General features: G+C 32.7%; 1 protein-coding gene across 1 annotated transcript in view; it reads left to right on the top strand.

The window, feature by feature from the left end:
• The window catches only part of LOC127708503 (neuropeptide SIFamide receptor-like), a 51,888-nt gene extending 38,463 nt beyond the window's left edge, over positions 1 to 13,425 (top strand). Inside the window, exons 2-3 of the mRNA XM_052213394.1 lie at positions 6,641 to 6,740; positions 12,525 to 13,425. Of these exons, the coding sequence (XP_052069354.1) occupies positions 6,641 to 6,740; positions 12,525 to 13,329 (905 nt within the window). The 3' untranslated portion in view covers positions 13,330 to 13,425. The remainder of the gene's footprint in view (positions 1 to 6,640; positions 6,741 to 12,524) is intronic.
• Positions 13,426 to 27,186: the final 13,761 nt, after the last annotated feature.

Genomic DNA, 27,186 nt, shown 5'->3' with positions numbered 1-27,186 from the left:
TCATTATACTCCTCTTTACGTCAGTATTAAAATATCTTACGATTAATTGTCTTGGTTCTCGCTGTGCAGGTAAACGATGAATGGCTACAATATCTCGGTCATGCAGTGTTATGTTTAAGTCCGACTTTACCATTTGTATAAACTCTTGACGGAGATCTTGCTGCTCTTTCCATGGAAAATTATATACCTTTATGTTATTCTTTCTGAAGTATTGTTCGTTATAGTTACTGCTTATATTTGTTACTTTTACAATTTCTGTTTCAGACAGTTCTTTTCTAATCGAAAATGTTTTGGCTTCATTTTGGTCTATCTTCCTTCTCAAATGTTCATTTTCAATTGATAAGGGCTCCACCTTTTCATGCATTTCTGTTTGGATTTTATTCAATCTTTCATTCATTTTTTTATCTAAAGTGGATTCAAATTTACTAAAAAGTTTTTTCACAATACCAGTAACCATATTCTCAAGGTCAGCTGTTTTGACAAGGTCTTTTGTTACTTCATTCAGATCATCTTTTGTTGTAACATCCCTGAGGCTAAACTTGATTTCATCAAGGTCTTTTTGAAAATTAATTATCCCTGATAAATCCTTACAGGTATTAGAATCTGTTGACACATCTGAGCGAGTTCTCTTAGGGGGTTGTTTATTCTTATCTTTATCTTTCTTAGCTGTTAATAAAGACTGAACAGTTTTTACTTGTTTCTGTTGATCTGCTGATTGACTTGAAAGTCTATTTGAAGGGTTACTACCTCCAGGCATATTGCACACAATATAATTATACAAGTCTATTGTAGATAAATCCAATCATTCCATTTTACACAATAAAATCCTTGAAAATCCTACAAATTTTAAGCAAACTAATTCCTTACAGCCAAGTGAATCTTATATCGGTGTGATTTTATAGTAGAAATTAGTAAATACTCAAAGATCAACAACATTTAGGGGGTTACTGTTGAATTAAGACAAAACATGAAAGATAAACATGAGTCTATTTTAAAGTTAAATCAACACAGTAAAATACACTAGCCATTTCAGAAGAAAGTATAAGATGAACGTCATCTTATATTCTTGTCATACCAGCATATGTAATAGTGAAAGTCAATTTATTATCATTGAAATATGAAAATGAAAAATAGTCTGTAACAAATATTGGGTTGCCAAAATTTGCCCGTCTTTATTTTTTCTAGAAGAAGTTTGAAGACCGAATAGGGAATTCATTAAGAAGACATAACAATACGTTAAAGATATCTGACGCACGTGTATCTCAAACATGGTAACTGATAAATTTATAACATTTCATTGTAGTCGTAACTAATTTACAGGACCAAATCCTGCTTCTTCGTGCATTAGTTAATAGTTTTCTCATCTTTAACCCCGGTTCATTTGCGATACAACATTAAGCATGCATTTCAATTTTAGCAGTCAGCTAGAAATAATGAATTTGTTTTTTTTTATAAACAATGTACCTCCGTTAACATTCAATTTTGTAATGTGGAAATCTAAGACCTAAAACATTCATCAACAATTGCCATCAATATACTTCTGTGGTAAGTATTCCGAAAAAAGCTTCTCCCGTTATGCATGTTATAAGTTTAGCATCTATGATTTTGTTTTCTATCAAATAACTACTTGTGTATTTTTAATAGGCGGAATATTCAGTTCTTTAAGGAATTTGTTATAAAATTTATCCTATAAAGTACCAAAATGTCAATAACATAAATTCACGTCAGTTGGACTTCATTGAGAATGTGAAGTTAAACCTATCAAAGCGCCACGAACGCACCAAATTTATGAAGTATTAATTTCATTTACAAAACATAGCAAGCAAATAATTTTCACCGTTCCCACCTAGGCCATGGATTGCCATTCACTTGACGTTCGTGCGTCATGTCGTGATAAACGTTTACTTATCTAAATTTAAATAATTTAAACCGAAATTTGCCTGAATTATCAAAGATTAAAATTGAGAATGGAAATGGGGAATGTGTCAAAGAGACAACAAACCGACCAAAGAGCAGAAAACAGCCCAAAGGCCACCAAGGGTCTTCAACACAGCGTGAAAATCCCGCAACCGCAGGCGGGCTTTAGCTGGTCCATCAACAAAATGTGTACTAGTTCAGTGAAAATGGACGTCACACTAAACTCCGAAACATATAAATGAACTAAAATTAAAAAACACACAAGACTTTCAAAGGCCAGTGGCTCCTGACTTGGGACAGGCGCAAAAATGCGGCGGGGTTAAACATGTTTGTGAGATCTCAGCCCTTCCACTATACCTCTAGCCAATGAAGAATTAACAAACACAGCAATACGCACGGTAAAACTCAGTTTAAAAGAAGTCCGAGTCCGATGTCAGAATAGGTAACAGAAGAAACTAAGCAAAATGACAATGATACATAAATTAACAAAGGACTACTAGCAGTTACTGACATGCCAGCTCCAGACCTCAATTAAACTGATTGAAAGATTATGTCTTTATCATATGAAAATCAAGCACAATCCCTCCCGTTAGGAGTTTAGTATCATACCATCATAAAATATATGAGAAGAACATAACCCGCATCACGCCAACAACTGGTTTTAGAATAAATGTGTTTATTTTCGATGCAAAGACCCTATGAGTGAATCAATATTAATTTCAAAATATGCCATCTTTAATGACCTGACAACAGTATCGTTACTATAACCCTTCTGAATAAGTCTGTTTAAAGGTTTGGTTAGCTTTTGAGGTGTATGACGACATTTTTGTGCTTTGTATAGAATATTACCATAAAAGATTGGATGTGAAATACCTGAACGTATAAGATGTCTGCATGTTGATTTATATTTACGAATGATGTCCTTGTACCGATGATTAAATTTAGTAAATGTTTTGACTAGTGTTTGATATCGAAAAACCCTGGTGTAATAATTTTTCAGTAATACAGAGATTTCTTTCGTTAAAATCAAATATATTGTTATATACACGATCGAAAAGAACAAGTTGAGATATATAAGATGACGACAAGGAAACGTCACCATCTAAAAATGGATAATTAACGATAGTTATCGTAAATTTTGGTATTAACCTTTCCGTTAAAGATATAGATATCAAGATCTAGGAAAGGGCAGTGTTCATTGTTAGTATTAGCTTTATTTAAAGTCAGTTCAGCAGGATAAATCTCTAAAGTAAACATACTGAAGTCGTCATTATTGAGAGCCAATATATCATCCAAATATCTAAAAGTGTTATTAAATCTTTGTATCAGATATTGTTTCAATGCGTATTTGCTAATTTTAGTCATAAATTGTAACTTATAACAATACAGAAACAGGTCCGCAATTGCTCGTTATTAAAGTAGGAAGTATAAAGTGGCTATTCTTGGTCCCCATTCCATGTTTTCCAAAAAAGTAGCGAATATCTCCCATCCTGTCAAAAGTGCTTATCATATCAACAAATGAATCGGATAATATAACATGTTTCTGGACTCAAATTTAGAAAAGACAGTTGTGATGACATAATGAGGTAGCAAATGGTCGAAATTTACGCATGTGAAATCAAATGGCTTTTAAAGGACAAAAAAATATGAACCACAACCTTACTTAAAAGGATAATCAACAAACATAATGTATATTTATAAGAGTTTAAGTAGCAAAAAATTAATTTATTTGTCTATGACATCTAATAGATTTTTTTGTTTTTTGTTTTCGTAAATGACGTATCTCAGAAATTAATACTGATACAATTGCCTCAAAATGGAGCTTTTGTGCAGTTGTTGAAGTATTGAACCATTGAACGCAAGATGTATACAGCCCTAAACAAACCCGATAGGAACAAAGAATGAATATAAATACATAGATCTGACAGACTAATGTCATGTTAATATCCGAATAAAGTAATTTCATAGATTTGTATTTATTTTCCAATTCAAAGGGGAAAAAGTGACCTGATCGAAACTTCTTCTCGGTGATTTTGATTTTTTTTTAAATCTCATTTTTGAAGAAACAAACCAATTTAATTATTACTGAGAGGTATGACCTCTTATTCTCTTAAGGAATTTTGGTGCATGGTCGCCACTGAAATTTTGAATATATTATTTAACGAAAAAAAAATGTTATGAAAGACCAATTGCAACCAAATGATACTTAAAAAAATAACAAGAATTTCATAATATATTGGACAGACAGCCTATATCAAAGTGCGGTTAAAATACTTGTATTTTGTTAGCTAATTTAGCGATTTGACTATTCTGTTCATGTCCTTGTTTGTCATATGGCTTTGTTTCTGTTGTTATACATCCTTGGCGTTCAAAAATTTGACTTTGAGCATTTCAAATAAAACTAAACCCATAGAAAAAGCCCTAAGAACATAGCAAAATTATAAAGTGTTTATTTATTTTTAGATGTAATGTTAATTCCATATCCTCCTTCGAACATGACCAACGCTATTACTAAGAATACAAATGAACATATTATAGATAGTTCATTATATGTCAAGGATGAATTGCTCCAAACTTAATTAATAAAGTAACCCTTTTATGATCTTCTTTCAGGAAGAAAGTTAATTACCAAACCGTCTTCAAATACGATTCAAACACAACTGTTACTTTAATAAGAAATAGAAATGACAAAAATGAATATGAATTGTGTGAATGAGTCACTAGCTAACCAATTTTGAACTGAAACGGCTAATTTGATCTGAATAGATTTGAAAAGACACAATAATAAAGTATTGAGTCATGTTCAGTCTTTCAGTTAATTTTCAGACTCATCCACTGCAGACTTTTCAGTAGTTGTTACCTCCTACAAACAAAAACATACTGAATTGTTCGAAAAGCTAATCGACCCATTGGTGGCCTTCGGCTGTTGTCTGCTCTTTGGTCGGGTTGTTGTCTCTTTGACATATTGCCCATTTCCATTCTCAGTTTAATTTTAACATTAACTGCGACCCATTTGCTGTACAGTTCTGAATTAGCGAAAAGAATACATCTGAACAAAACTTAAAATCGTAACAAATCTGAACGTCATTTAAGATGATGCTAATATCAGAATGACTGTTTTAAGACTAGAATCGATGTGTTAGCGAGTATGTTTTCTTAAAATTTTCATATAAACTTTTCATATATAAAAAATTCCTTGAGAAGAATTAGGGCAAACAGTTCGATCTTCTTTAAAAATGACCGCTGTCGATAGCATTGCTTATTAAAAAAAAATGACATTTATTTTTTATAGGAAAACACAATTTTATAAAAAAAAACCAATTAAAACAGCTGTTAGATTACTATGATTACATGTACTTATGATTCTCTTTCAACACTATGGTTGATGAGCAAAATCTGCTTTCAGCATGTAGGGTACAGTTACTATAAAGAAAACATTTTACATAAAACTAGAAAAACATGAAACTTATTGTTTAAAACCAATTGCTACCGAACTTAGTATGAAGTATTCATTGTTATTATACTTCATGTCAAAATACCAGATTTTGATTGGTTAATACGAGGGAGATAATTTACTCTATTCTATGGCAAATACTCTATTACCCTTCACGGAGACGCCTGCTCAAGTGTGCGCTTTAATAAAAACGGATGATTGTTATGTACAAGACGACATAGTTCATTACTTTGAATTTGAAATTTAATAGACAGTAATAACAGAACATTCAGTATACTAAATTAATTAACACATATCTGAGAGGGTGACAGAACAGATTGTTACCCCTCGAAAAGACATTGTCACCCTTGGGTTCGCCTCAGTTTACAATGTTTTATCGGGGTAACAATCTGCTCTATCACCCTCTCAGCTATGTGTTATTTATATATTGTTCTATTCTACGAATGAATCTGTAAAAATCTGGCAATCCCTAACATAACCATTGGTTAGTCTTTAAATCTGATAAATTTTCAAAATGAATGAAAAATTAACGAAATATCAATTAAAAAGCTGACTACAATTGCTCTAAAACTAAAGGAGATTGGTCATTTTTGATATTTGGTATAGAACCATGTGAGCAATGCAGACTGTGTGAGCCATTTACTATTTAATATTTTGTAGTTTGGATATTGAATTATATATTCAAATTTCATACAGAGCTTTCTATTTACGAAGACATAGTTAATGGAATGAATTAATTTACGCTGTATACAGCAAACGCTGTCAGATAGAATTAGGTATGAAATAGTATTGCAGTCTCTTCGTGAATAAAACTAGGAAATATTATTGAATTGTACCAGCAATACCCAACATTGGTTCATTGGCTTCCTGCTAATTCTTTGAAATGCATTTCATCTATCTTAAGTTCTCAATAAAATCTGATATGGTCCCCTGCACGAATACATATTCTTTCTTGATTCAAAAATAAAAAAAAAGTGTTTTGTCGTTCATTTCATGAATTGAAAAGTTTACCATAGATGATTCTGACTATTCCTTTTATATCCTTTTTGATAATTTAGCTCGTCGGTTATTTATGTTCCAATATTCCTAGTTTTCAAATGTTTGCAATGAGACCAACCTGATGAACATATGTCTAGAGTTACACGAGGTATGTTTTTCTAGATGGACTTTATATATGAATTAGAAACTGTTTTAGTTTTTATATCTTGTATCTTTATCAGTTGATAGTATTTTAGAATATAATAATTATTTATTTATTGTTACTTTCAGGTTGGAGATTTGGAGCATTTACCTGTAAAACGACGCCATATATACATCATGTTTCTGTTTGTGCTTCAGTCAACACTCTAGCAGCAATTGCAATTGACAGGTCAGTTAACGTTGTTGATTGGTTTCACTAGTTTTCAAAATATCATGCACTTTTCCTATATTTGACAACCTGACCAGATGAAGTTTAATAATCTGGACTTTCGGCATTTGATTACTTATGGTATTGAACATCGGTAGTAAAATGACCCGAATGTTCAGCCAAAAAAGCATAAGGTCAATTTTGCCTGCAGGACTTGCAACCATATTTTTGTAATCATATCCCAACTACAGGATCGGGACCCATATTGCATTCACATTATCCGTTTATTCGTCCAATAAATAGTTTCGATAAACTTTTCCAAGGAACTAATTATCAGAATGGCTTCAAATTTGATCAGCAGATTAACAGTCATTAGTTAACGTATGATAATTTTTCAGATCCACAAGGCCCCTACGCCTTGTTTGTCTTTACTTTGATTTATTTTAATACATGTATGTTACATGAACTTTAAATCTTTCATCCCACATTTCTCAAATACTACAAAACAGAATCAGTCAGACACACACTTCCTGATTTCTGATACTTTTAATTACGGGATTGAATATGCTTAGCACAACAACTCATGCATTCTTGTTATGATAGGTGATCGTAATTGTATGAAATTTCTCAAATTTGGTTAGGATTGGTCATTTGAATGAAAAAAAATCCAGATAAGCAAATACAAAAAAGGCATACTAGTAATACAATGGTTAAGTATGGTCCAAAATTAAGTAAATTACTGATTTTTGAAATCTCGCAAATTGATAAGAAAGAGACAAATCAAGGTAAAAAACAAATGCGAAAGGTATTACACGAACTTCAAAGTAGCGACAACATGTGCGTTGACAGTGTATGCGTTTCCTTCTGTGCAAACCTCACCCGCAATGTGCATTCGGAATCAGCCAAAATATCACAATCAAATAAATGGACACAATCGGTAAGATGACAGAAGATCTAGACCATGAAAACGTGTGGCTTGTTGAGACACACAAACACATCGTATCGGTCAACCAATTCGTGATAATGTCCCAAAATATTATGCAGTATCGATTGCAATCATTCTTCCTCATAACTTTGTTGGAACAGTTTTTGTGTAAGGAGCACACCTCTGTTAATCAAAATGACTCATCAAAGATACCAGGCTTCTAATTGCGTACACCAGACACAATTTTCGTCTACAATAGACTAATAAGTGACGCTCGAATCAAAATCGTTAAAAGGCCAAATAAAGTACGAAGATGAAGTTCCTAACTCCGTATAGTGAGAACATGATTTAGATTTTTATTTATGTCTTAACTGTACCTGACTCAAACAATTAGGATTCATGGAAGTAATTGCAATTTCATGCCTTTGCTTTTGGTGATTGGTCAGCATCTTCCTATATTTATCCATGCCAGGTACACTCCCGATAACCAGATAAACTTTTCTTTACGTTAAGTCCATAATATTTCGATTACATTTTTTAAAAATGTCAAAATTTGATTCAGACCTAGTAAAATTAAAACTGCTACAATTCTCATTTTCGTGTGTGTTGATAAACAAAGTAAAATACATTCAACGAACTGAATATTGAACCCAGGGTCGTATTTAAACTTATGCATGTCCTAAGTCAGGAACTTTGTCATTAGTTTGTATTAGTCATATCAAATCTGTTTGTTCTTAATCCCGTGTCACCAAACTTTGGAAGGGATTACTTAAACTTAACCATTTGTGATACTTATTTTAAATAGCATCTTTGTAAACAGCAAATCCTCGATCAAGGTATTATATTACTCTATATTAAAGTTCGTGTTATGTTTTGATGAGTCATACACGAGTTAAATATTGCTTGACAAAAAAGGGAAAACCGTCCATGGCTATCAGTGTGAGTATAATGTCAAACAACTATGGAGACAATAAATATCCACTACTTTTTAGACATCTTTATCTGGATTAAGTCACTGTATTTGATACAAGCTTTTGTAAAATAAAACAGAAAGCAGTTGAAATATTTAAGCTGTTAAATAATGTAATGTGTTTTTTTGTAATTAAAGAATTTTGTTTTATATTGAATGAGAACATTCCGGTTTTTGATGGAGTTTGTGTGGTTCATTCTTTACTTTTCTATGCTGTGGTTTGTATATTATTGTGTGTGTTTTGGTCGTTTTTTGTTGGGATTTTTTTTTTTGCCTTGTCGTTGTCCGCTTATCATCGACTAAAGGGTTTGCATATCTGAATGAGCCTGAATTTATTTGGTCAAATGACAAAGTATCAGTCTATTGACGGATGTAATATAAATAATAAAGAATATTTATTGCTGTTGTTTCACAAAATATGTTATGAATCCACTTCTCAAAACTGACGGTATGTTAAGGGACAATAACACTTCTGAAACACTTCACTCCATTTGATTTTTCATTGAATACTGAAAGACAACAATTCCAACCATTTAAACAAAAAATATTAAACCTTTGCATTTTTACAAAAAATTAAAAGAATTTTCAATCAAATAGAAGTTAATTAATCATTCAGGATGATAGAAAAACTAATCGTTCTTCTCAATTATTCAGTAGATACTCGTATATATTTTAATTATCCATTACTTAGGTTTCGATAGAAAACAAAATGTATTTTTTTCATACTTTTCAATTTGTTGTATTTTTTATTTTGGAATATTAATGTGTATGACTATCATGATTGATTTAGTATTATTACAAAAAAATTGAAAATTGTCGACTTGGCATATGTTTTATCAGCAATTTATATATTTTCCCTTTGATCCTACTGCTTTATAATTTTTATCAAAGACATGACGTGTTACACGAGAATATTAGATAATGCAGCAACGTCAAGTGAACTTTTTCTTGTCAATCTGTTCCAATTAAGTAATGAAATGCTCGTGACGTCATCCATACAACCAATTAACTATCACAACGTTTTGAATGCGTATAAACTTTTTTTTTTCTTCATATAGTTTCATGTCCTACATAAAAAAAAAACAAAAAACATATGGTCAATAGATCAAAATGATAATAGCATTGTATTTGTTGATACTGAGTCCATCAGCTCGAATACCTAGTTTTCCCTATATTATTGCTGATAAAGTCAATATCAAAAACACCATTATTCTATTTTACACAATATAACATTCCTGTTTGTTTATGCAATAACTAATATATTAAGGATAGAAAATAACTCATTAAAGATAAAAGACATCTACCAATTCATTTTGTCTTAAAGCGTTATTACCGACAATGATTTTAACCTGAGTAGCGTGACGAGTTGAACTAGTAGAGTATGAACTGCTGATCAGTCCGGAACATCTTAGTTTACCCCTAGGTGTTATGAGGTTCGAGTTGCTTGATTTATTTACTATTGTCTGTTTTTCTTTGGGTGTGATATTGTCTTCATTTGTCGAACTAGGGAGTTAGATTGCACCTTAAGTTTTTCTTATTATTTTACTTTTTTGTTTTAGGATGTTTGGGTTTTTGGTTGTGGTGTTGTCTGCATTTCATCGAACTATTGAGTTAGATTGCACTTTAATTTTTTTCTTACTTTTTTAGCTTTATGTTTTAGGATGTGTGGGTTTGATGTCTCTTCAAGTATATTCAAACATTCATTCGTATTTGGCTTTGAATTTTTTGGGAATGAGCGTTCCTGATGAAGGAAAATTTCGAAAAACAAATTTTACGCACCAAATGTAAAAGTGTTATTTAAATGTAAAACTCTTTCATCACTCTTTAATCTCATTCAATTTCAATTGTCCTAATTATGCCGGATTGTATATTTTTATATCTCACATATCTTCACATATATTACTCCTGTTATCCTTTTGATATATCGTTACCTTTGACCTATTAGACATTGTATATGTAATATCCAAAAGGGAAACTAAAATAACTACCATACTAAATAAAGTTAACTATAATGAAAGTCCAGAAATTAAAGGCTGCACGTGTAAAATGAACTAATTTGATAGTCTAAAATGTAACACTAAAAACAAGCTGAAGGATAACAAGGAATCACCCTCAAAATTATAACCTTCGTCCATTAAATATTCATATTACCATTGACGATGGGTATATTTTGTTTTCAAATAGACATTATTTTTACTTAACTGGCCGAAGTAAAAACAAATACGATTTCAAATGAATTGTAAAATATGTTTCTTTTTTCACTTGTTCCGTTGATTGATTAGAATCTATTATGAGTGTATTGGCTATCCCACTAGTAGATAAAAACGTAGTATTAAACGGACGGTCATTTCGATCTTTACAGTATCTGAATAGTATAAAAAATGAATTGGTAAATTATTTTCCGTCTTTTAGTACATTTTCTGACAAATACACTGCGGTTAATTCAGTATTGTTCAGAAAATGTCCTTCAGTCAATTCAGTGCCGATCAGTAACTTTTCAGACAATGCTGTATGTTTTAAATGTGTACAGGTAAAACACAATTACTGTACGGTCTGAACATAGACTGACCAGATCTTATACGAATGCAAGCGAATTGGCTGAACAGTACTGAATGTAACGCAGTGAATAAGTCTTTAAATTGACAAAAAGACCGAACATGACTAAACAATTTAGTGTTCAGTCTATTAAGAACTGTTAAGATCAAAATGAAAGTTTCAGATCAAAATTGGTTTACAAGTGCCCGCTACATATACATGATATACACGTTTTAGTCAGAATTTTGTCTTCTGTTGTTAATTTCATTTTACGTTTTTTGTTTGTGATAGAATTATGTGTCGATTGGTGTTTTTATTTACATCGTCATCGTTCATCGGTGTGCTTTAGATTTTTCAAAATCTAGTGGCAGTTAAGACCTTGACAAATCATTCGGATTCTTTACCGTATGATTATCTCGAGATTTTAAATGTGTGGTTAACTTTTGCTGTTGACCTGTGGTCTTAATGACGATCCCAGTATACACTAATTATAATGTAAAACAGCTATCATTCACTTTTTTCAAACAGCTGTATAGCAGTTCACATTCATGTCCATTTCTTGAGTGCTAGAAATAAAAGACTTCAATGCATTTTTCTGAATCTATGCATTGTTAATTTTACAGATTTTCTTTCTTTTGGGGATATGATCTGTCAACTGGAATAATATAATGATAACATTCATTTGCAAATAGTTCACAGAGAATTGTTTTATGTTTGATAAATACTATATATGTCTGAATATAATCAAACCTATTTCATTGTAAAAAACTGTATAACATATTTCTTGCAATAAAATTCATATCTTCATTTATATAAGGACTCATAAAAGTATCATAAAACTCGCACTGTGTGTATTAATTTTAATATCAATTGAACTTCATAACCTGAGAGATGAGCACTGTAACATGTGTAATGAAGTGAAAAAATCGACACGTCAGTTAAAAAAAAGTCATTTGATATCTATTGTTGTAATGAAACACTTTAAACAGTATGTTTTCCATTTTTAAATCACCAAAGATCGCTACGATAGAGTCATTTTATCTTGACATAGACAAAAGTTCACAATAATGACTTATGACTATCTTACTAACTTAAGATGGAGGCGAAATATACACAAATAACATCCAAACTCATAAGACAAACACAAACAGAAAAATATCATGGCAAAAAAAAAATAACTATAAAAAGACAACAACAGTACACAACACACAACATAGAAAACTAAAAACTTACCAAAAACCAGTCGTAATTTCAGTTTATCCGGAAGGGTTGACAGATCTTGCTCATCACGTTGCACCCCTTATATTTTAGCTTTCCCATGTCAACAGTTAATATATCTATATATGGAAGTATTTATTTATTCATTATATTTCAGGTACTCTGCAATTTGCAACACATGGAGATCTAAAATCAACACTTGTACTTCACGTGCCATGATTTTTTTTATATGGTTAATGGCGGTTGTGCTCGCATTACCTATTGTATTCTTTTATGAAAAGTTTGACGGAGAATTTGATCAACAAACAATACCAATGTGCCATCAGATTTGGCCAGATTACGACCTCCAGCGAAGTTATTACGTTGTTGGACTTTTTATTATGTGCTATGCTCTTCCGCTCTCATTTATTGTTGTGTGCTATTTTTCAATTGTTTACAAAGTGTGGACACGACGTGCACCTGGAATAGCAAGCAATTTTGCAACGATCAATAAGTCGAAAGTGAAAGTTATCAAAATGTTTTCGATCATTGTTAGTCTGTTTGCATTTTCCCGTCTTCCGCTATATGCAGTATATTTCCAGCTGTACTTCCATCCTCCTACTGACGTGGAATACGTCAATTTTATTTCTTTATATATCATTCCTGTTTGTCAATGGTTAGGTTTGTCAAATTGTTGTGTCAATCCAATCATTTACTGCTTTTTCAGCAGGAAGTATAGACATGGTTTTAAAACATTGGTACGATGCCGGAATTGTCGTGATAACAACTCCTTTCGTAGTATAAAACATCACACTGTAACTTCACGATGTTTGACGAATATGTCTACAACATCGCATGGGGATTCAAAACGCCAGAGGAGGCAATATAATCCCGCAAGATTTATGTCTGTGCAGTTTGAAAATGGACAAATGACACTCACATTCAGAAAAGACGAAAGAGAGGATACATTTTCATCTTTCTAGATGGAAGATCGTCTGCTATTTTACTGTCATATCGGTGTTATTATTCAGAACATATATCATTTCAAAAATGATAAATGTAATGACACCTTACTTACTTTTAAGATTGAATTAACATGTTGAATGTTAATACCATACGTATATATTGTTTAGTTAATATACTATGTTTATTAATATATTTTCTGTTTGTAATGCCTTATGAAATTTTCTATTGTTTCATAATTGATAAGATTTTATTCTCAAACATTTGTTTATGAAATTTATATATCTTCTAAAAAGGAAACAAAAGTCATAAACTTTGTAATATGATTTAAAACAGGGAAGAAAAAGTACAGTTAGACATGTAAGAGTAGTTCTTTAAAGCACTTGTAGTACTAACGTGTATACAAATCTAACCTGTTGTTTTCGCGACGTTGATAAATAGAAGTCACACCAAAAATTCTGGAAAATAAACCCATGTCATCAATTCGGTTGCGTGAATTTGAAAGCAGTTGCAAGGCAAAACTAGCATCATATTTATATCAAAACGTAAAATATAATGCGGGGTATAAAACCAGAGGCAAATGCAGAATACAAAAGTCAAATAGTTACGTCCATTTGAGGTAAATACTGACTACAAACGTCAAATAGTTACGTCCATTAGAGAACGGCTAATAATATGGATCTTTTAATTAATATCTATAAAATTACCGCATATACGCAGCTATGAATTTTTCACCTAAAAAAATGACTCCATTTTCTCCACCTTTAAAGTCATTTATCTGCAGTATAATATTGTTTAAAAAATTGAATTATTTTGACAAGACATAAGTTATGTTCATGTTACATACATGGTTTATCTGAAAACTAAGAGTCATATATCCACTAAAATTGTTCGAACTTCCACTAGTTGTCAAACACATGAAACATGTGACACATTAGTTAAAAAGTTAAAAGAATACATCTTGATAAACGCATACATGTACTTAAAACTATCTCCACTTTATCATAGAACGAAAGGAAAACGGACAAAAATAGAGAGATAATGGCGGAATATGCATATGCAGTAGTTATTACAACAACAGAAAAGGCACACAAAACAACTTGAGGCTCCAGGGAGACTGTATCGCTAACCTTGCATTTTTGCTAAAATTGATAACTTTCGATTGTTTCTGCAAAAAAGAAAAGCATAGATAAAAATCGTCATAAAAGGGAATCAGCTAATGATTTAAGTCATGTTGACATATTATGATATTATAATGACCACTTTGGTAATTTGTAGTTTTTCTCTGTGTACTTAAAGCTTCTGCAAAAGTACACATAAAACATGTAAAAATAGGTTAAATGTTCAAGGGCAATATACCCGAAAAGGGAATCAATTGACGATTCGGCTTTGTTGACCTTTTGTAGATCTTCTTCTGCTGATCATCTTTGCTTCTTACCTACTCGCTATTTATTATGAATTCCGAAGAAAAAACCCCCACAAAAGTTGGGTAAAAATCATCATTCACGAAAAATAACCAATATAAGATGCAAACGGATGAATTTGGACTTATGACTTTTTTCCTATTCCTGATTAGCACTTTTTCCGTTTGCAGTTCCGTCCCTCTCTTTTTATTATAGTTTCTTCAAAACACGAAAAATGTAACAATTGTTATTAAAAGACAGTAAGCAGTAGACGATTGATTTCGGCGACGTTGACTTATTTTTAGATCTTGTCCTGCTGATCATTTTTCCTATTTACAGTTCTTTTATATCTACTAAAGTTTCCTTAGAATACATAGATATTTGTATAAGAGAGGCGAGGGATACCAAAGGAACATTCAAACTCATAAGTCGAAAATAAAATGACAACGCCATGGCTAAAATTAAAGACCAAAAGACAAACAACAGTACACAAAACACAACATAGAAAAACTAAAGACTGAGCAAAACAAACCCCACCTAAAGCTGAGGGTGATCATAGGTGCTCCGGAAGTGTAAGCAGATTCTGCTTCAAATGTGGCACCCGTCGTAATGCTCATGCATATACAAACCCGGTGATAAGTCTATTTTTTGGTAGGTCACATTCGGGGAAATAGGGACGGTATTGTAGTTTGCGACATTTGAAACATATCTGTCCTCATCTGTAAAACAGAAAATTCGTCATTCAAGGACAATAACTTTTATAAAAAATCGGCCGAGGATTTCTACCATGTATATATTGTGCAGCTGATTAATTTTGCTATTGATAATTTATATTAATCAACAACATATTTCCGCCAGAAAAATAATGGGTAAAAATCCTTATTCAAAGGCAATTATTCCTCGAAGGTAGGTTCATGATTTCGAATATTTAATTAGTTATGAAGATCTTGGTCCTTTTGATCATTTTTGATATATACAGTTCTCCTACTAAAATTAATGCAAAATACATAAAAATATGGTTAAAGTCATCATTCAATTGTAATATTTCCTATATGATTTCGATTGCCAATATCTGTCATGTTGGATTATCTGTAGATATTGTCCTGCTGATAATTTTTCCATTCACAATTTATGTAGAACAAGTTGCAAGTAAAGAGACAAAAATTGTAAAAATGTTAAAATTGTCATTGATTCATGGATTCGGTTAACGATTTCGATCATGTTGAATTATCAGTAGATTTCGTCCTCTTTATAATTTTTCTATTCATAGTTTTTATCTATTTAATATAGTTTCTGCGATGCAACAAGCATAAACATGGGTTATAATCATCACTCTGAGCAATATTTCCAGTCGACTTACGATAATTGTTATGTTGCTTTATTTGTTGATTTTTTCTTGCTGATTAGGTTTGCCATCAACATTTTATCTTTAATAATATTCAAGATAAGACTTGAGACGGAAGCCAATTGATAAGAAAAGTTAACATAAACTTTTGAGAAAGGCTTATTAAATAATATTCTAACTGTGGCTAAAGTTCGTTAATAGATCAAAATAGCTAATGGACTGCAAAAACCCAGAACAGATATGCATTTTTTATTTCAATTACCTGCTTATCAGAATATTACTGGTAGTTTTGTTTCTTTTTCTTCTTTTTGATTGATATGAAATAACTTTTCGATTTTGAAAGGTAAGCTTATTATTCACTTATAAAATCAAAACAACAGAAAAACTGTTATATACATAGAAAATTTGGTTATATTCAATAAACGACTTATAAACAAGACGAAAACTATTTAAAATCACCATCTTTGCTAGGCTTCTTCAATATTTTTCGGATTATTTTTTTCAAGGAATTTAATAGAATGGAAGTCAAAATTAGATCATTCATGGCAATCATAAATTTACTTTATAACGAATTTTCTATATCTGAGAGATTAAACTAATAATATCGATGAAAAATCAGGGATAGATCTTTAATGAGTCGTACATTTTGTTTAAATTTGTCGATAAGAAACTGGTGATTTCATTTGGAAAACAACATTATCGCCATTCGTTTTTAAGTTCTCTCTTTGATAAGATATAATACGTTAATGACAACAAAATAAACTATGTGTGACTTTTTATAGTGAAAGTAAAATCAAATTTGTTTTTAAAACTGTGGCAAAAATGCGAACCAATCCATAATAAAACAGTGAAATAGTTTCGAGTTGCTCAGTCTTAAGTTTTCTAGGTACTGTTTTGAGACTATTGTTTGTATTTTCATCGTTTTTCTTTTTCTGAAATAATACCCTAAAGTAAATTGAAACGGTTACTGTAAATTCAGAAATTATTGCGATGTTTCTATTATTGCGAAAAATGCAACAGGGTTATAATTGCAATAATTTAAACTCGCATTTTGAAATTGTTTATATGCATTAAACAGGATTTTTCTCAATATCGTAAATTTAAAATCGCATTTTAGTCTGAATTGACAAAATCGCAATAATAAATACACGCAATAATTTCTGAATTTACAGTACTTTAAATTAAACAGACAGCAGTATGACAAAAAGAAAAAGGCGATTAAAACAACTTTTAACAATTATTTTTTTTAAATTGGAAGTTACAACTAATGACAAACATGACAACATTGCATTACTATAGAAAATTTGAAGTAATCTCTTGTGTTGTAAAATTAGTTTTCAATCAGTCCTCGCTATAGATTTCGGAACTTTATTCAGGTTTAATGGGATAAAGTTAATGAAGCAAACATACGGTGAGTCAACAAACTTTATTTCTAAAGACAAACTCGTATAGCAAGGCTGATTGCTTTAAATAGAAAAAGGAACAAGTCTTCACGAAGGCAAACTGCATGTACAAACATAACAGTTTTCATTTCAAAAACAGCATGTCATTCTAGCATAAAAAGTACCACAGGGACAGTAAGGAGACATAACATAAGCAGAATCATCGTAAAATTTCCGATCCCTAATATGAAGTATATGTACATTGATTTAAATTGAAAACCCCAAATATGTTTTCTCTTGTCTATGTAAAAGATCATGGTGTTCTATTTGTCAAAGCAATAATCTTGTCATTCATTCTCGCTTATGACTATCATTGTACGCAAGGTACATCTGGATGTTATCTCGTCATGAGTAGCGGATGCAACTGGTCGAGCATGAAATGATTACTCTTTAATTACAAATGAACGGGCGAAAGTGACCAAATATGTTTTTGTTTTCGCAAGAAGCAAATTTCGAAGCTGCAAAATTTTCAGCCTTTCAACTGGTAATGTTTTGTAAATAATGATTACTAATATCATCATAACTAGTGTTATAAGAAAAGGAACGTCATATAAGTGTAAATGTTTTTAATTTACTGAGATATATGTGAATGCATGTAATATGTTTGAAGAACAAACATGTTTGATTAAAATTGATTTCCAATTGACCTATAGAAAAGTATCATATGTGGAATAGTGTACAGGAAAAGAAAGAAAACACAGCGAACCAGTGATGCATGAGTTCATTGTAGTCATTTACTGAATTATCCACCACCACTTAATCCTTTTCACACCAAACATAATCATTGGGTCAATGACTTTAGGATTGTCCAACATTTTGTATTTTTTCTTATAGACCAAACAGTTACATAATATCTATTGGATACCTTTGAGCGACTTTTAGATGTCGACATTCCATCTTTTGACTAGCATATATAGGTCATACGTGATTGAGAGGGCAATCTAACAACACGCAATTGGATCCAATGTCAACCAAAGGTGATTACCGATGTGGTATAGAAGTGGAATGTGAAATTGTTTTAAGAACAAATTAGACAAAATATATGTGTCTACACCTGAAACATTAACCTCTATCCTGAATTTGCCAACAACAGGCCGATGTCTACTCAATATAAAAAGCTCTAAACCGACTCGAATCTAGAAAGGTTGCGAAAGAATTAAACATAGACTACTAAATATGTGCCATCGACTCCTAATTCCTCAAATGAGAAATCACATTATGATATGCCAAAAGACAACTCCTGCCGAGGTTCCTAGTTAGTTATTTGAACATGACCATGTGGTGGAGTTGAATAAGTTTAATGAATTTTTTTTTACTCTTGCATTTTTATCTTTTAACAAACAAACACAATCACGACATAATGGATAATACAATCACAAGTACAAAGAAGAATCACGAACAATATTATACAGCATAAAAAAATGTCACATTTACTGAAGCAAGATCAAAATATTTACATTATAACCGGGTGATAACAGTTGTAGGTATGACCGTACACAAATGTGTGATCTTAGATATGAATATTTTAGTGTTATAGAAATGTGTGTAGTGTAACTCTTTTATTGACATTCCTACACGCTCTTTTGAATCGCATTGATTTTATTGCCAACTTATAAAAAATATATTTGAATCGGAAGTTAGTGGTATCCATTGTGTCAAACAAGTATTGGTGTATGTCATGAACATTTCACAATCAATAGTACTGATGACTGTATCAACAGGTATGAACCCTGTTTGAAACAGATTATATTAACAAATTATGGCTCACCTGTTTCAATTTAAACAAAACGTTTCCCAGTCATATAGACTTCTATGCGTTCATTTGAAGTAATTTAAGCCCCGTTTAACAAATAAGACTCGTTAAACTGTCCGCGTCGGACGTATGTATATTATAAATGAGAGGCGAAAGATACGAAAGAGAAAGTCAAAGAATAGATAATACGTCGACCTTTGTTACAAATCTCGTTTAGTCCTCTTTGATTATGTATCAGACAATGATTGTCTCTGCTTCTTATTTGTCTATCAGACATTCAATAGAATAAATTACCACCATAATTGTTATTTAAGAGGAAATAAAAGTACATTTACGTGGCTCAAAATGCATTAGTTTAAATCATAAATCATTAAACAATATTGGAATGAATCATAAATATGGTGTTCGTGTAAAACAACATTGTTCGTCTTTGTCTGTGCTAAATGTTTAATTCAACACAATTGATAGCATGGCCATAATAGACTATGATTTCTCTCCGGCAATGTTTTTACCGTCTTCTATTAGTCTTGATTTACTAGCTTGTATAAGTCTACCATCTGATTATCATGTTGTGTAATAACTCACCCTAAGCTTTAGGATACATTGTATCTCTTATGATATACAGTATAAATTCAATAGAGGAATATTGCATTATCTTCTGTGGGTTTTTTCTGATATTAATATATTCAAAAGTACAAGCATTTAATATGATGAGTCTTTTGTAGCCAAAACGCACGTCTGGTGTATAAATTTTTTAGCCTGGTAACAATGATGAGTTTATTATCAATACGTCTATGACTTATGTTTGTCTATTAGTAATGTGAATGATGGTCTTATGGTAGTTATGATGTCAAAAAGTTTGAATTTTTCACCTGTTGAAACAGATTGCTGATCCAATACCTAACTTAAAATACATGAATGCAAATCATACTGACATGCATTATCATTTATATAACTTTGTAAATCAGAAGTAGTTTTCCAATGTTTTAACTCGTATATTCATTAGAATTATACTAATAGAGCGGAGAAAGCGGAGGAAATCGCATTTACCGAAAACAAATGAGAACAGGTTGGCCAACAGGCTATGCATGAATCAACCGACATTCGAATATTGATTCAGTCATGAAAATTTTAAAAGAAAAATGACATTTTCGGTAGAATTCAGATCAAACGACTTTTACTGTGTTTTAAGATATTAGACCGTGAAAACATGTCTTTTGAGATGACATACCGACACAAACTTATCAGCAAACCAATTGATAAAAGCGAACGTATATCACGTTCAAATATCAATTTCGTCCTTACATTTCTTCCGTAGGATTGTTTGTACTATGTGAACATGCAAGCGTGTAACGCATCAATTGAGATATGTACCTGATAATCTTGGGGAGAGTGTATGTTACTACTTGTAAATGAAAAACGGAAACTCAAACCGTAACGTTTGTCATTGATCCGGTATCTAGATTGAAGTCGCCCATCTAGTGTGTCAATTTTATGAAAAAGATGCTGATGTGACATATACCTTCTGGTTTCCGTAATGTCAATATCTGATTGCAAGTGGAAAAAAATTCAATTAGAAACTAAAAGACATAGATGTAAATAAAGCATTCATAGATACCAGGCTTAACATTTTGTACGAAAGACTCATTAGTGTTAGTCATAAAAGTAGGTCCTATAGATAATTGCATTGCCAATATTTACAAGAGTGCAACCTGTAATTGATATCCTTGTGTTCACGTGAAAGAAATATTTTAATCTGAACTACTCTTAAAATATAGACACGTTTCGCTCCTTTGTGAGTTCGTGCGATTCCATCAGGTTTTATATGTTATCCTGATGTGTATATCCTTAATTGATTTATGAGATATGAACATCTGTAATCTTCTGTTGCCTAAATCTATAGAGGGAAATGCTAAATCTTGTTCAACTTGTCAGTTGCTGCTTGATGTGTACCTGTTTGTCAATGAGCTATTCATTGATCAAGTTATTTGAATCGACCAGCTGTACAGAAGTAAAAAGGACTCCTGGCTGTTATTTTTATTTATTTCAGCCATATTCCTGATAATGTAATAATATTCACTGGTTACTACAGCATGTTTGTACAATATGTTAGATATTCAGAAATGAAGAAAAAATATGATGTAGTCAATATTACTACATGGGGGTAAACTGCAAGGTGAAAACAAACCGACAAGTCAAAAAATGCAGACAGCTGGAAGTCAACAGTATACAGGTGGATAAACAATATGTAGAGCTCCAAATTGCCCCGAATCGAAAAAAAGGGAATGAATTGAACAGAAACCATCAAATATCTGTCATTTACCCCAAATTTCCAAAACGTAGATGTTTTCGTTGACTACAGATTGTTTACCACAATCAAACCTGTACGATAAGCATCTACGCATGCGGAAACGTATACGAAAAATTAAGCCCCGTTTATGACAGCAACTTTGACTCATTCAGTACTTAACGATAAAGGTAATTCTTTGTTGTGGCGCATTACAACTATGTATCATATCGGGATAAGTTGCAACATTGAAATTTATACATTATTTGATTGATTTTAAACTATCCTCTCTTCATAAAAAGTCTTTATTTTTTAATGGTAAAATCTATACAGCATGTTTATCTGACCACGTTTTTCAAAGTTGGAAAATATTGGTTGGTTGCTTGGTTTGTTTTAAATGTCATTACCAGCGATCTTGGCTAATCATGGCGGAAATTTGTTTTTATGAGGGAAGCCTTAATAACAAAGGAACAACATGCCAATGTCAGATTCTACATTTATAAAATCTTTTAGATGGTTGTTTACGTGAGAAAATGTATTTATGACTTTCTTTATATTGAAGTAGCTGTTACATATGTGCGATGCATTGCGATAACGTTCATTTTGTCCCTAGCCATTTCTAAAAATTTAAACCATTGTTGTGACATTGTCCTATTCAAAAAGCGTGGATTCTTTTTCATTACATCCCAGCTCCATTGTTCTACCAGGGGTGATCTGAGTAGGATCACCCCTACCAGATCACCCCTACCAGATTACCCTAACTAGCGTTTCTTTGTTCCGCATGCTTTCCTTTGTTCCGTAACATTTTGGCGGGAATGTCAAATCCACAATAAAACTTAGAAATATTCATACGGAAAAGACTAACTATCAAAATGTATGTAGAAAAAATCCAGTGTCTATGCTGGGCATCGAACTCAAGACCTTTAGCATATAGACCCACGATCCCCTACACCAAGACGACTGCATGTAAACTCTCAGTTGATTTAGCATATTTAAACATTGTGTCCGGGGTTCAAAAAGGGTATATACTATATAGTTATATATAAAGTATATTATAATGATTGTGTGACGTTCTAAATCTAGATGTTATGAAGCTTAAATGGTTTTTTATATAATCTAGAACAGCTGGGATGTAAAAAAGTTATCCCATTCGGACTTGTCAGGAATCTGATGTTCAGTAGTTGTCGTTTGTTGATGTGGTTCATAAGTGTTTCTCGTTTCTCGTTTCTCGTTTTTTATATAGATTAGACCGTTGATTTTCCAGTTTGAATGGTTTTACACTAGTAATTTTTGGGACCCTTTATAGCTTGTTGTTCGGTGTGAGCAAAGACTCCGTGTTGAAGACCGTACTTTGACCTATGATGGTTTACTTTTATATATTTTGACTTGGATGGAGAGTTGTCTCATTGGCACTCATACCACATCTTCTTATATCTATTGGTGTGTAAGTGTAAGACCACCCTCCGGCCTCCGGCCGTCGGGGTGATCTTACACTGACACACTGCGTCCTCATGGGATAACTATTACAGAACGTACGATGTTTGAACAATGAAAGAGCCTTTGGCAAAACTCATTAATGCAACAATAGATCATTATCGAGTATTGTTGCCTGACGAGTGCATATCACTGAACCTTCAGGCCAATACATCTGAAATATGTTAACTTACAAAAATGAAAAGACATATTATTTAACTTTTATTAATGTTAACATTAACTTTATTATTCATGTCCAATTCCTGGTTTTCAATACGGATTTTGTTGACACGTTCTGATTTTTAGGCACATCACCGCGAATGATATCACATGCTTATCTTCGCATTGTCTCGCTAGTTCTTTTATATTCCCTTAATGCATCACTCCGATGGCCAGTTACTTCGGATATGTTTTGTTTATCAACACCACATTCACACTAACGAGTTGCTGCTGTGGCACGTAAGGAATGGTTTTACCTAAATCCACTGAGTCCTGCTTCTGTGCAAATTCGGTTCCAGCTAGGGTGTTAATACCAATTAGTTGTGCTGTATACCAAATGTTTGCTTTTGGTTTAGACAAAGGCCTCAAATAAAAAAAAACATTTGTTTTTGTCTGTTCTGGGCTGAAATAACAAGATAAATCTTCAATACAATGTTTTGATGCTCATTAGTCATTTATTACAATATTTATTTGTACCGTTAATTCTATAATCTGTAATGGTATTATTTTATAACGACAACTTGTAAATAAAGCCAATTAATCCTTTCCAGCCTTTCCAATCGCCCCCTAAATATGAATGATTGATTGATTGATTGGTGTTTAAAATGACTTTCAGCACTATTGGCTACTTCGTGGCGGTCAGTTTTTATTGGCAGAGGAAGCCGGAGTGCCCGTAGTGAACCACCGACCTTCCGTAGGATAGGAAAACTTATAATCCTACTCAATTAAGATTAGAGTCGAACGCACATGCCACGTGCGGGATTTGAACGTTCCCTTAATATGAAAATTCAGTTTCTGTACCAAATCAATACAAAATTGCTGTATTCAATGATAGTAATGAATTCCTTAAAAAATTTACTAAAAGAAAATTAAATTAAAAATGTCCAAAGTTACGGAAATAATTTGTTAGCTTTGAACATGTTAATGTAAAAAAATACACCTGATCGTAATTTTTTTCTGTAACGATAATGTATTGATGGCTATGTGTAACACACAAGAAGTAAACGTATCAATCGATTTATTATTTACATTGGTAATTGAATATGTACAACAAATAACAGTTGAGATTGTTAGTATTAAAATGTGTTCAATTTAACTCATCTGGTTCAGTAACAAGTAATCTTCTTTTTAAATCTGCCACACTATTTCGTCCTAACAACAATCTCCCACTTCCGGTCTAACTAATTACCGATCTAGCCTGATAACGTAACAAACACTATAACGTACTATATAACATTGTCCTCCTCTATGTAAGACACGTCCTCGTGTCTATATGAATAAAACATTTTTTTTTTCCACAACAAAAATATATACACATGTTAAAAATATTTCAATTTTCAGTTTATTGTAAGCACACATTGCATATGAATGTCCCAAAGTTAACCAATTCCATCGCCAAGCACAAAGTCTTCAAAGTATTTTGGGTTTTTCCGATTCCTTGATGAACGTCGCAAAGCAGTTCCGGTTGTCTCTTCTGTATCATCCATATGAGTTTCCTCAACGATTGGTGTTGTTTCGTTTGCTAAATTCCCATGGTCTGTAACGGCGTCTTCCCACTCCTCTTCGGATAAATCCCCAATCTGCTTTTCTCTTAAACTATTGTTTGTTTCATCCTCATCTTCATTTGAAACATCTTCATCTAATCGTTCCTCCCTGTTTTTGGTAATCGTAGATGCTGGGGGAGTAGGTGGAAAGTTTATATCTAATCCTCCAAACGGCTGACGGTTTGTCGGTTGTTCTTCTTCATCAACATCCGTACAGATATCATCTCCTGTTGTGTTTATCTCATGTTGGTTATTTCTCTCCTGTAATGCACACTTTTTCAGTTTGTTAAAATGAACAACTTTTCTCATTCTTGTGTTATCTAACTGTATTCTATACACTAGATCTGAAATCTTCTTTGTTATGGTATATGGACCTTTCCACGGACGATTTAACTTAGGCGATCGCCCCTTCTTAACTCGAGGATCATAGTACCAAACTTTGTCACCCACAGCAAACGCTTCACCGAATGCCTTCCTGTCATATTGATCTTTCATTGTTTTTTGTGACTGTCCTAGATTTTCCCTTACTACTTCGTATGCCTGTAAAAATCTCTCCTTAGTCCTTGTTACATATTCACTGGCATTTTTTGCAGTGCTGCCATCAGCCAACTGATACTGTACATCCAGTGGAAGTCTTAGTTCCCTTCCAAATAGAACATAAGCCGGGGAAAACTTTGTAGATTCATGTTCACTAGTTCCTTACCCCATCATCACTTTTTGTAGGTGTACATCCCAGTCTCGTTGGTTTTCTTTGACGTACTTGCTGAGCATAGAGAGCAGTGTTCTATTGAATCTCTCAATTTGACCGTCTGATTGAGGGTGGTACGTAGTCGTCCTAGTTTTATCAATTCCTAGTAACTTACATAATTCGGATATCAGTCGAGACTCAAATTCAGGCCCCTGGTCACTATGCAATTGGAATGTTGCACCAAATCTACTTATAAACTGATCAATGAGGATTTCGGCGATCACAGGAGCTGTGTGATTCTTTAAAGGGAAAGCCTCTGCCCACTTAGAGAAATAATCTCCGATTACCACAATAAATCTGTTCCCTTGATCCGACATAGGCACTTCCAATATGTCTATTGCTTATTTCTCAAATGGAGCTCCAGAATTATGTGGTTGTAACGGCGCTCTAGCTGTTCTACTCGGATTCTTTCTTGTAACACATTCAACACAGTTAGCGACATAATTTTCGACGTCACGCCTCATTCCAAACCAATAGAATCTTTCAGAAACTTTTCCAAATGTTTTTGACACTCCCAAATGTCCCCCTAGTGGGCTAGTATGAAGGTTGTACAGTATTTCCTTAACTAATTTACGTGGTACAACCATCTTCAATTTACATTCTTCTTTCCTTGCATTTTCCCAACTAATATATAACATTTCATTGTGTAATACCAATTGGTCAAACTTACTCCACAAGTCTTTAACCACAGGACTTTTCCCTTCAACGTCACGGAATTCTGGTCGTCTATTTCCAATGTCCCAAGATGAAACCACATGAATGTCTTTGTCTTGTTCCTGTTGCGCTTTCTGGAAACTATTATATGATGACTGGTCTCTTAACGTTGATGACGTATCAGTGATTCTAGAGCTGCAACATGCTGTTCCAGAACCATCTGATGTATCATTCTTATTCACTAATTCTTGTTGTCTCCTCATCGTATCATTCTGTACATAACAAAATTTCCTATTTACAGCAGAGGTAGCGATATTATTCTCATCATTACCACATTGGTGGCAAGGTATTCTAGACATTCCGTCCGCATTTCTATGACGTTTACCTTCTCTGTGTTCTATAGAAAATTCATACTCTGATAACTGTGTGATCAAACGAGCAGTCTGTCCTTCCGGTTCCTTCATTGAGAAAAGCCATTTCAGTGCTTTGTGATCTGTTCTTGCCCGAAATTTCTTGCCATACAGATAATGACGATATTGTTTAATGAAAAACACTAATGCTAGAAGCTCTTTTCTCGTAGTACAGTAGTTCCTTTCAGACTTGCTCAATGTTCGACTCGAATAAGCTATAACGACTTCCTTTTCATTCTGGATCTGTGAGAGGACAGCGCCTATTCCAAAATCACTCGCATCAGTATCAACTATGAACTCACAGTCACTGCGCGGAAAAGCTAAAATAGGTGCCGTCGTTAGTCTCCTCTTCAACTCCAAGAATGCATCTTGGCATCGATCATTCCAAATAAATGGTGTATTTTGTTGAGTCAATTTATATAATGGTGATGCAATATCTGAAAACTTTTCAACAAATCGTCTATAATACGAGGCGAATCCTAAAAACTGCTGGACCTCTGTTGCAGATTTTGGGGGAGTCCAGTCCTTAACAGCTTTGATTTTTGCTTCATCGGGTTCAATACCTTTTTCCGAAATAACATGACCTAAACAATTAATTC

Source organism: Mytilus californianus, unplaced genomic scaffold (assembly GCF_021869535.1).
Source record: "Mytilus californianus isolate M0D057914Y unplaced genomic scaffold, xbMytCali1.0.p SCAF_7, whole genome shotgun sequence".
In the NCBI taxonomy this organism is placed as follows: Eukaryota; Metazoa; Mollusca; class Bivalvia; order Mytilida; family Mytilidae; genus Mytilus; species Mytilus californianus.
This window is presented reverse-complemented; position numbering and strand designations above follow the sequence as displayed.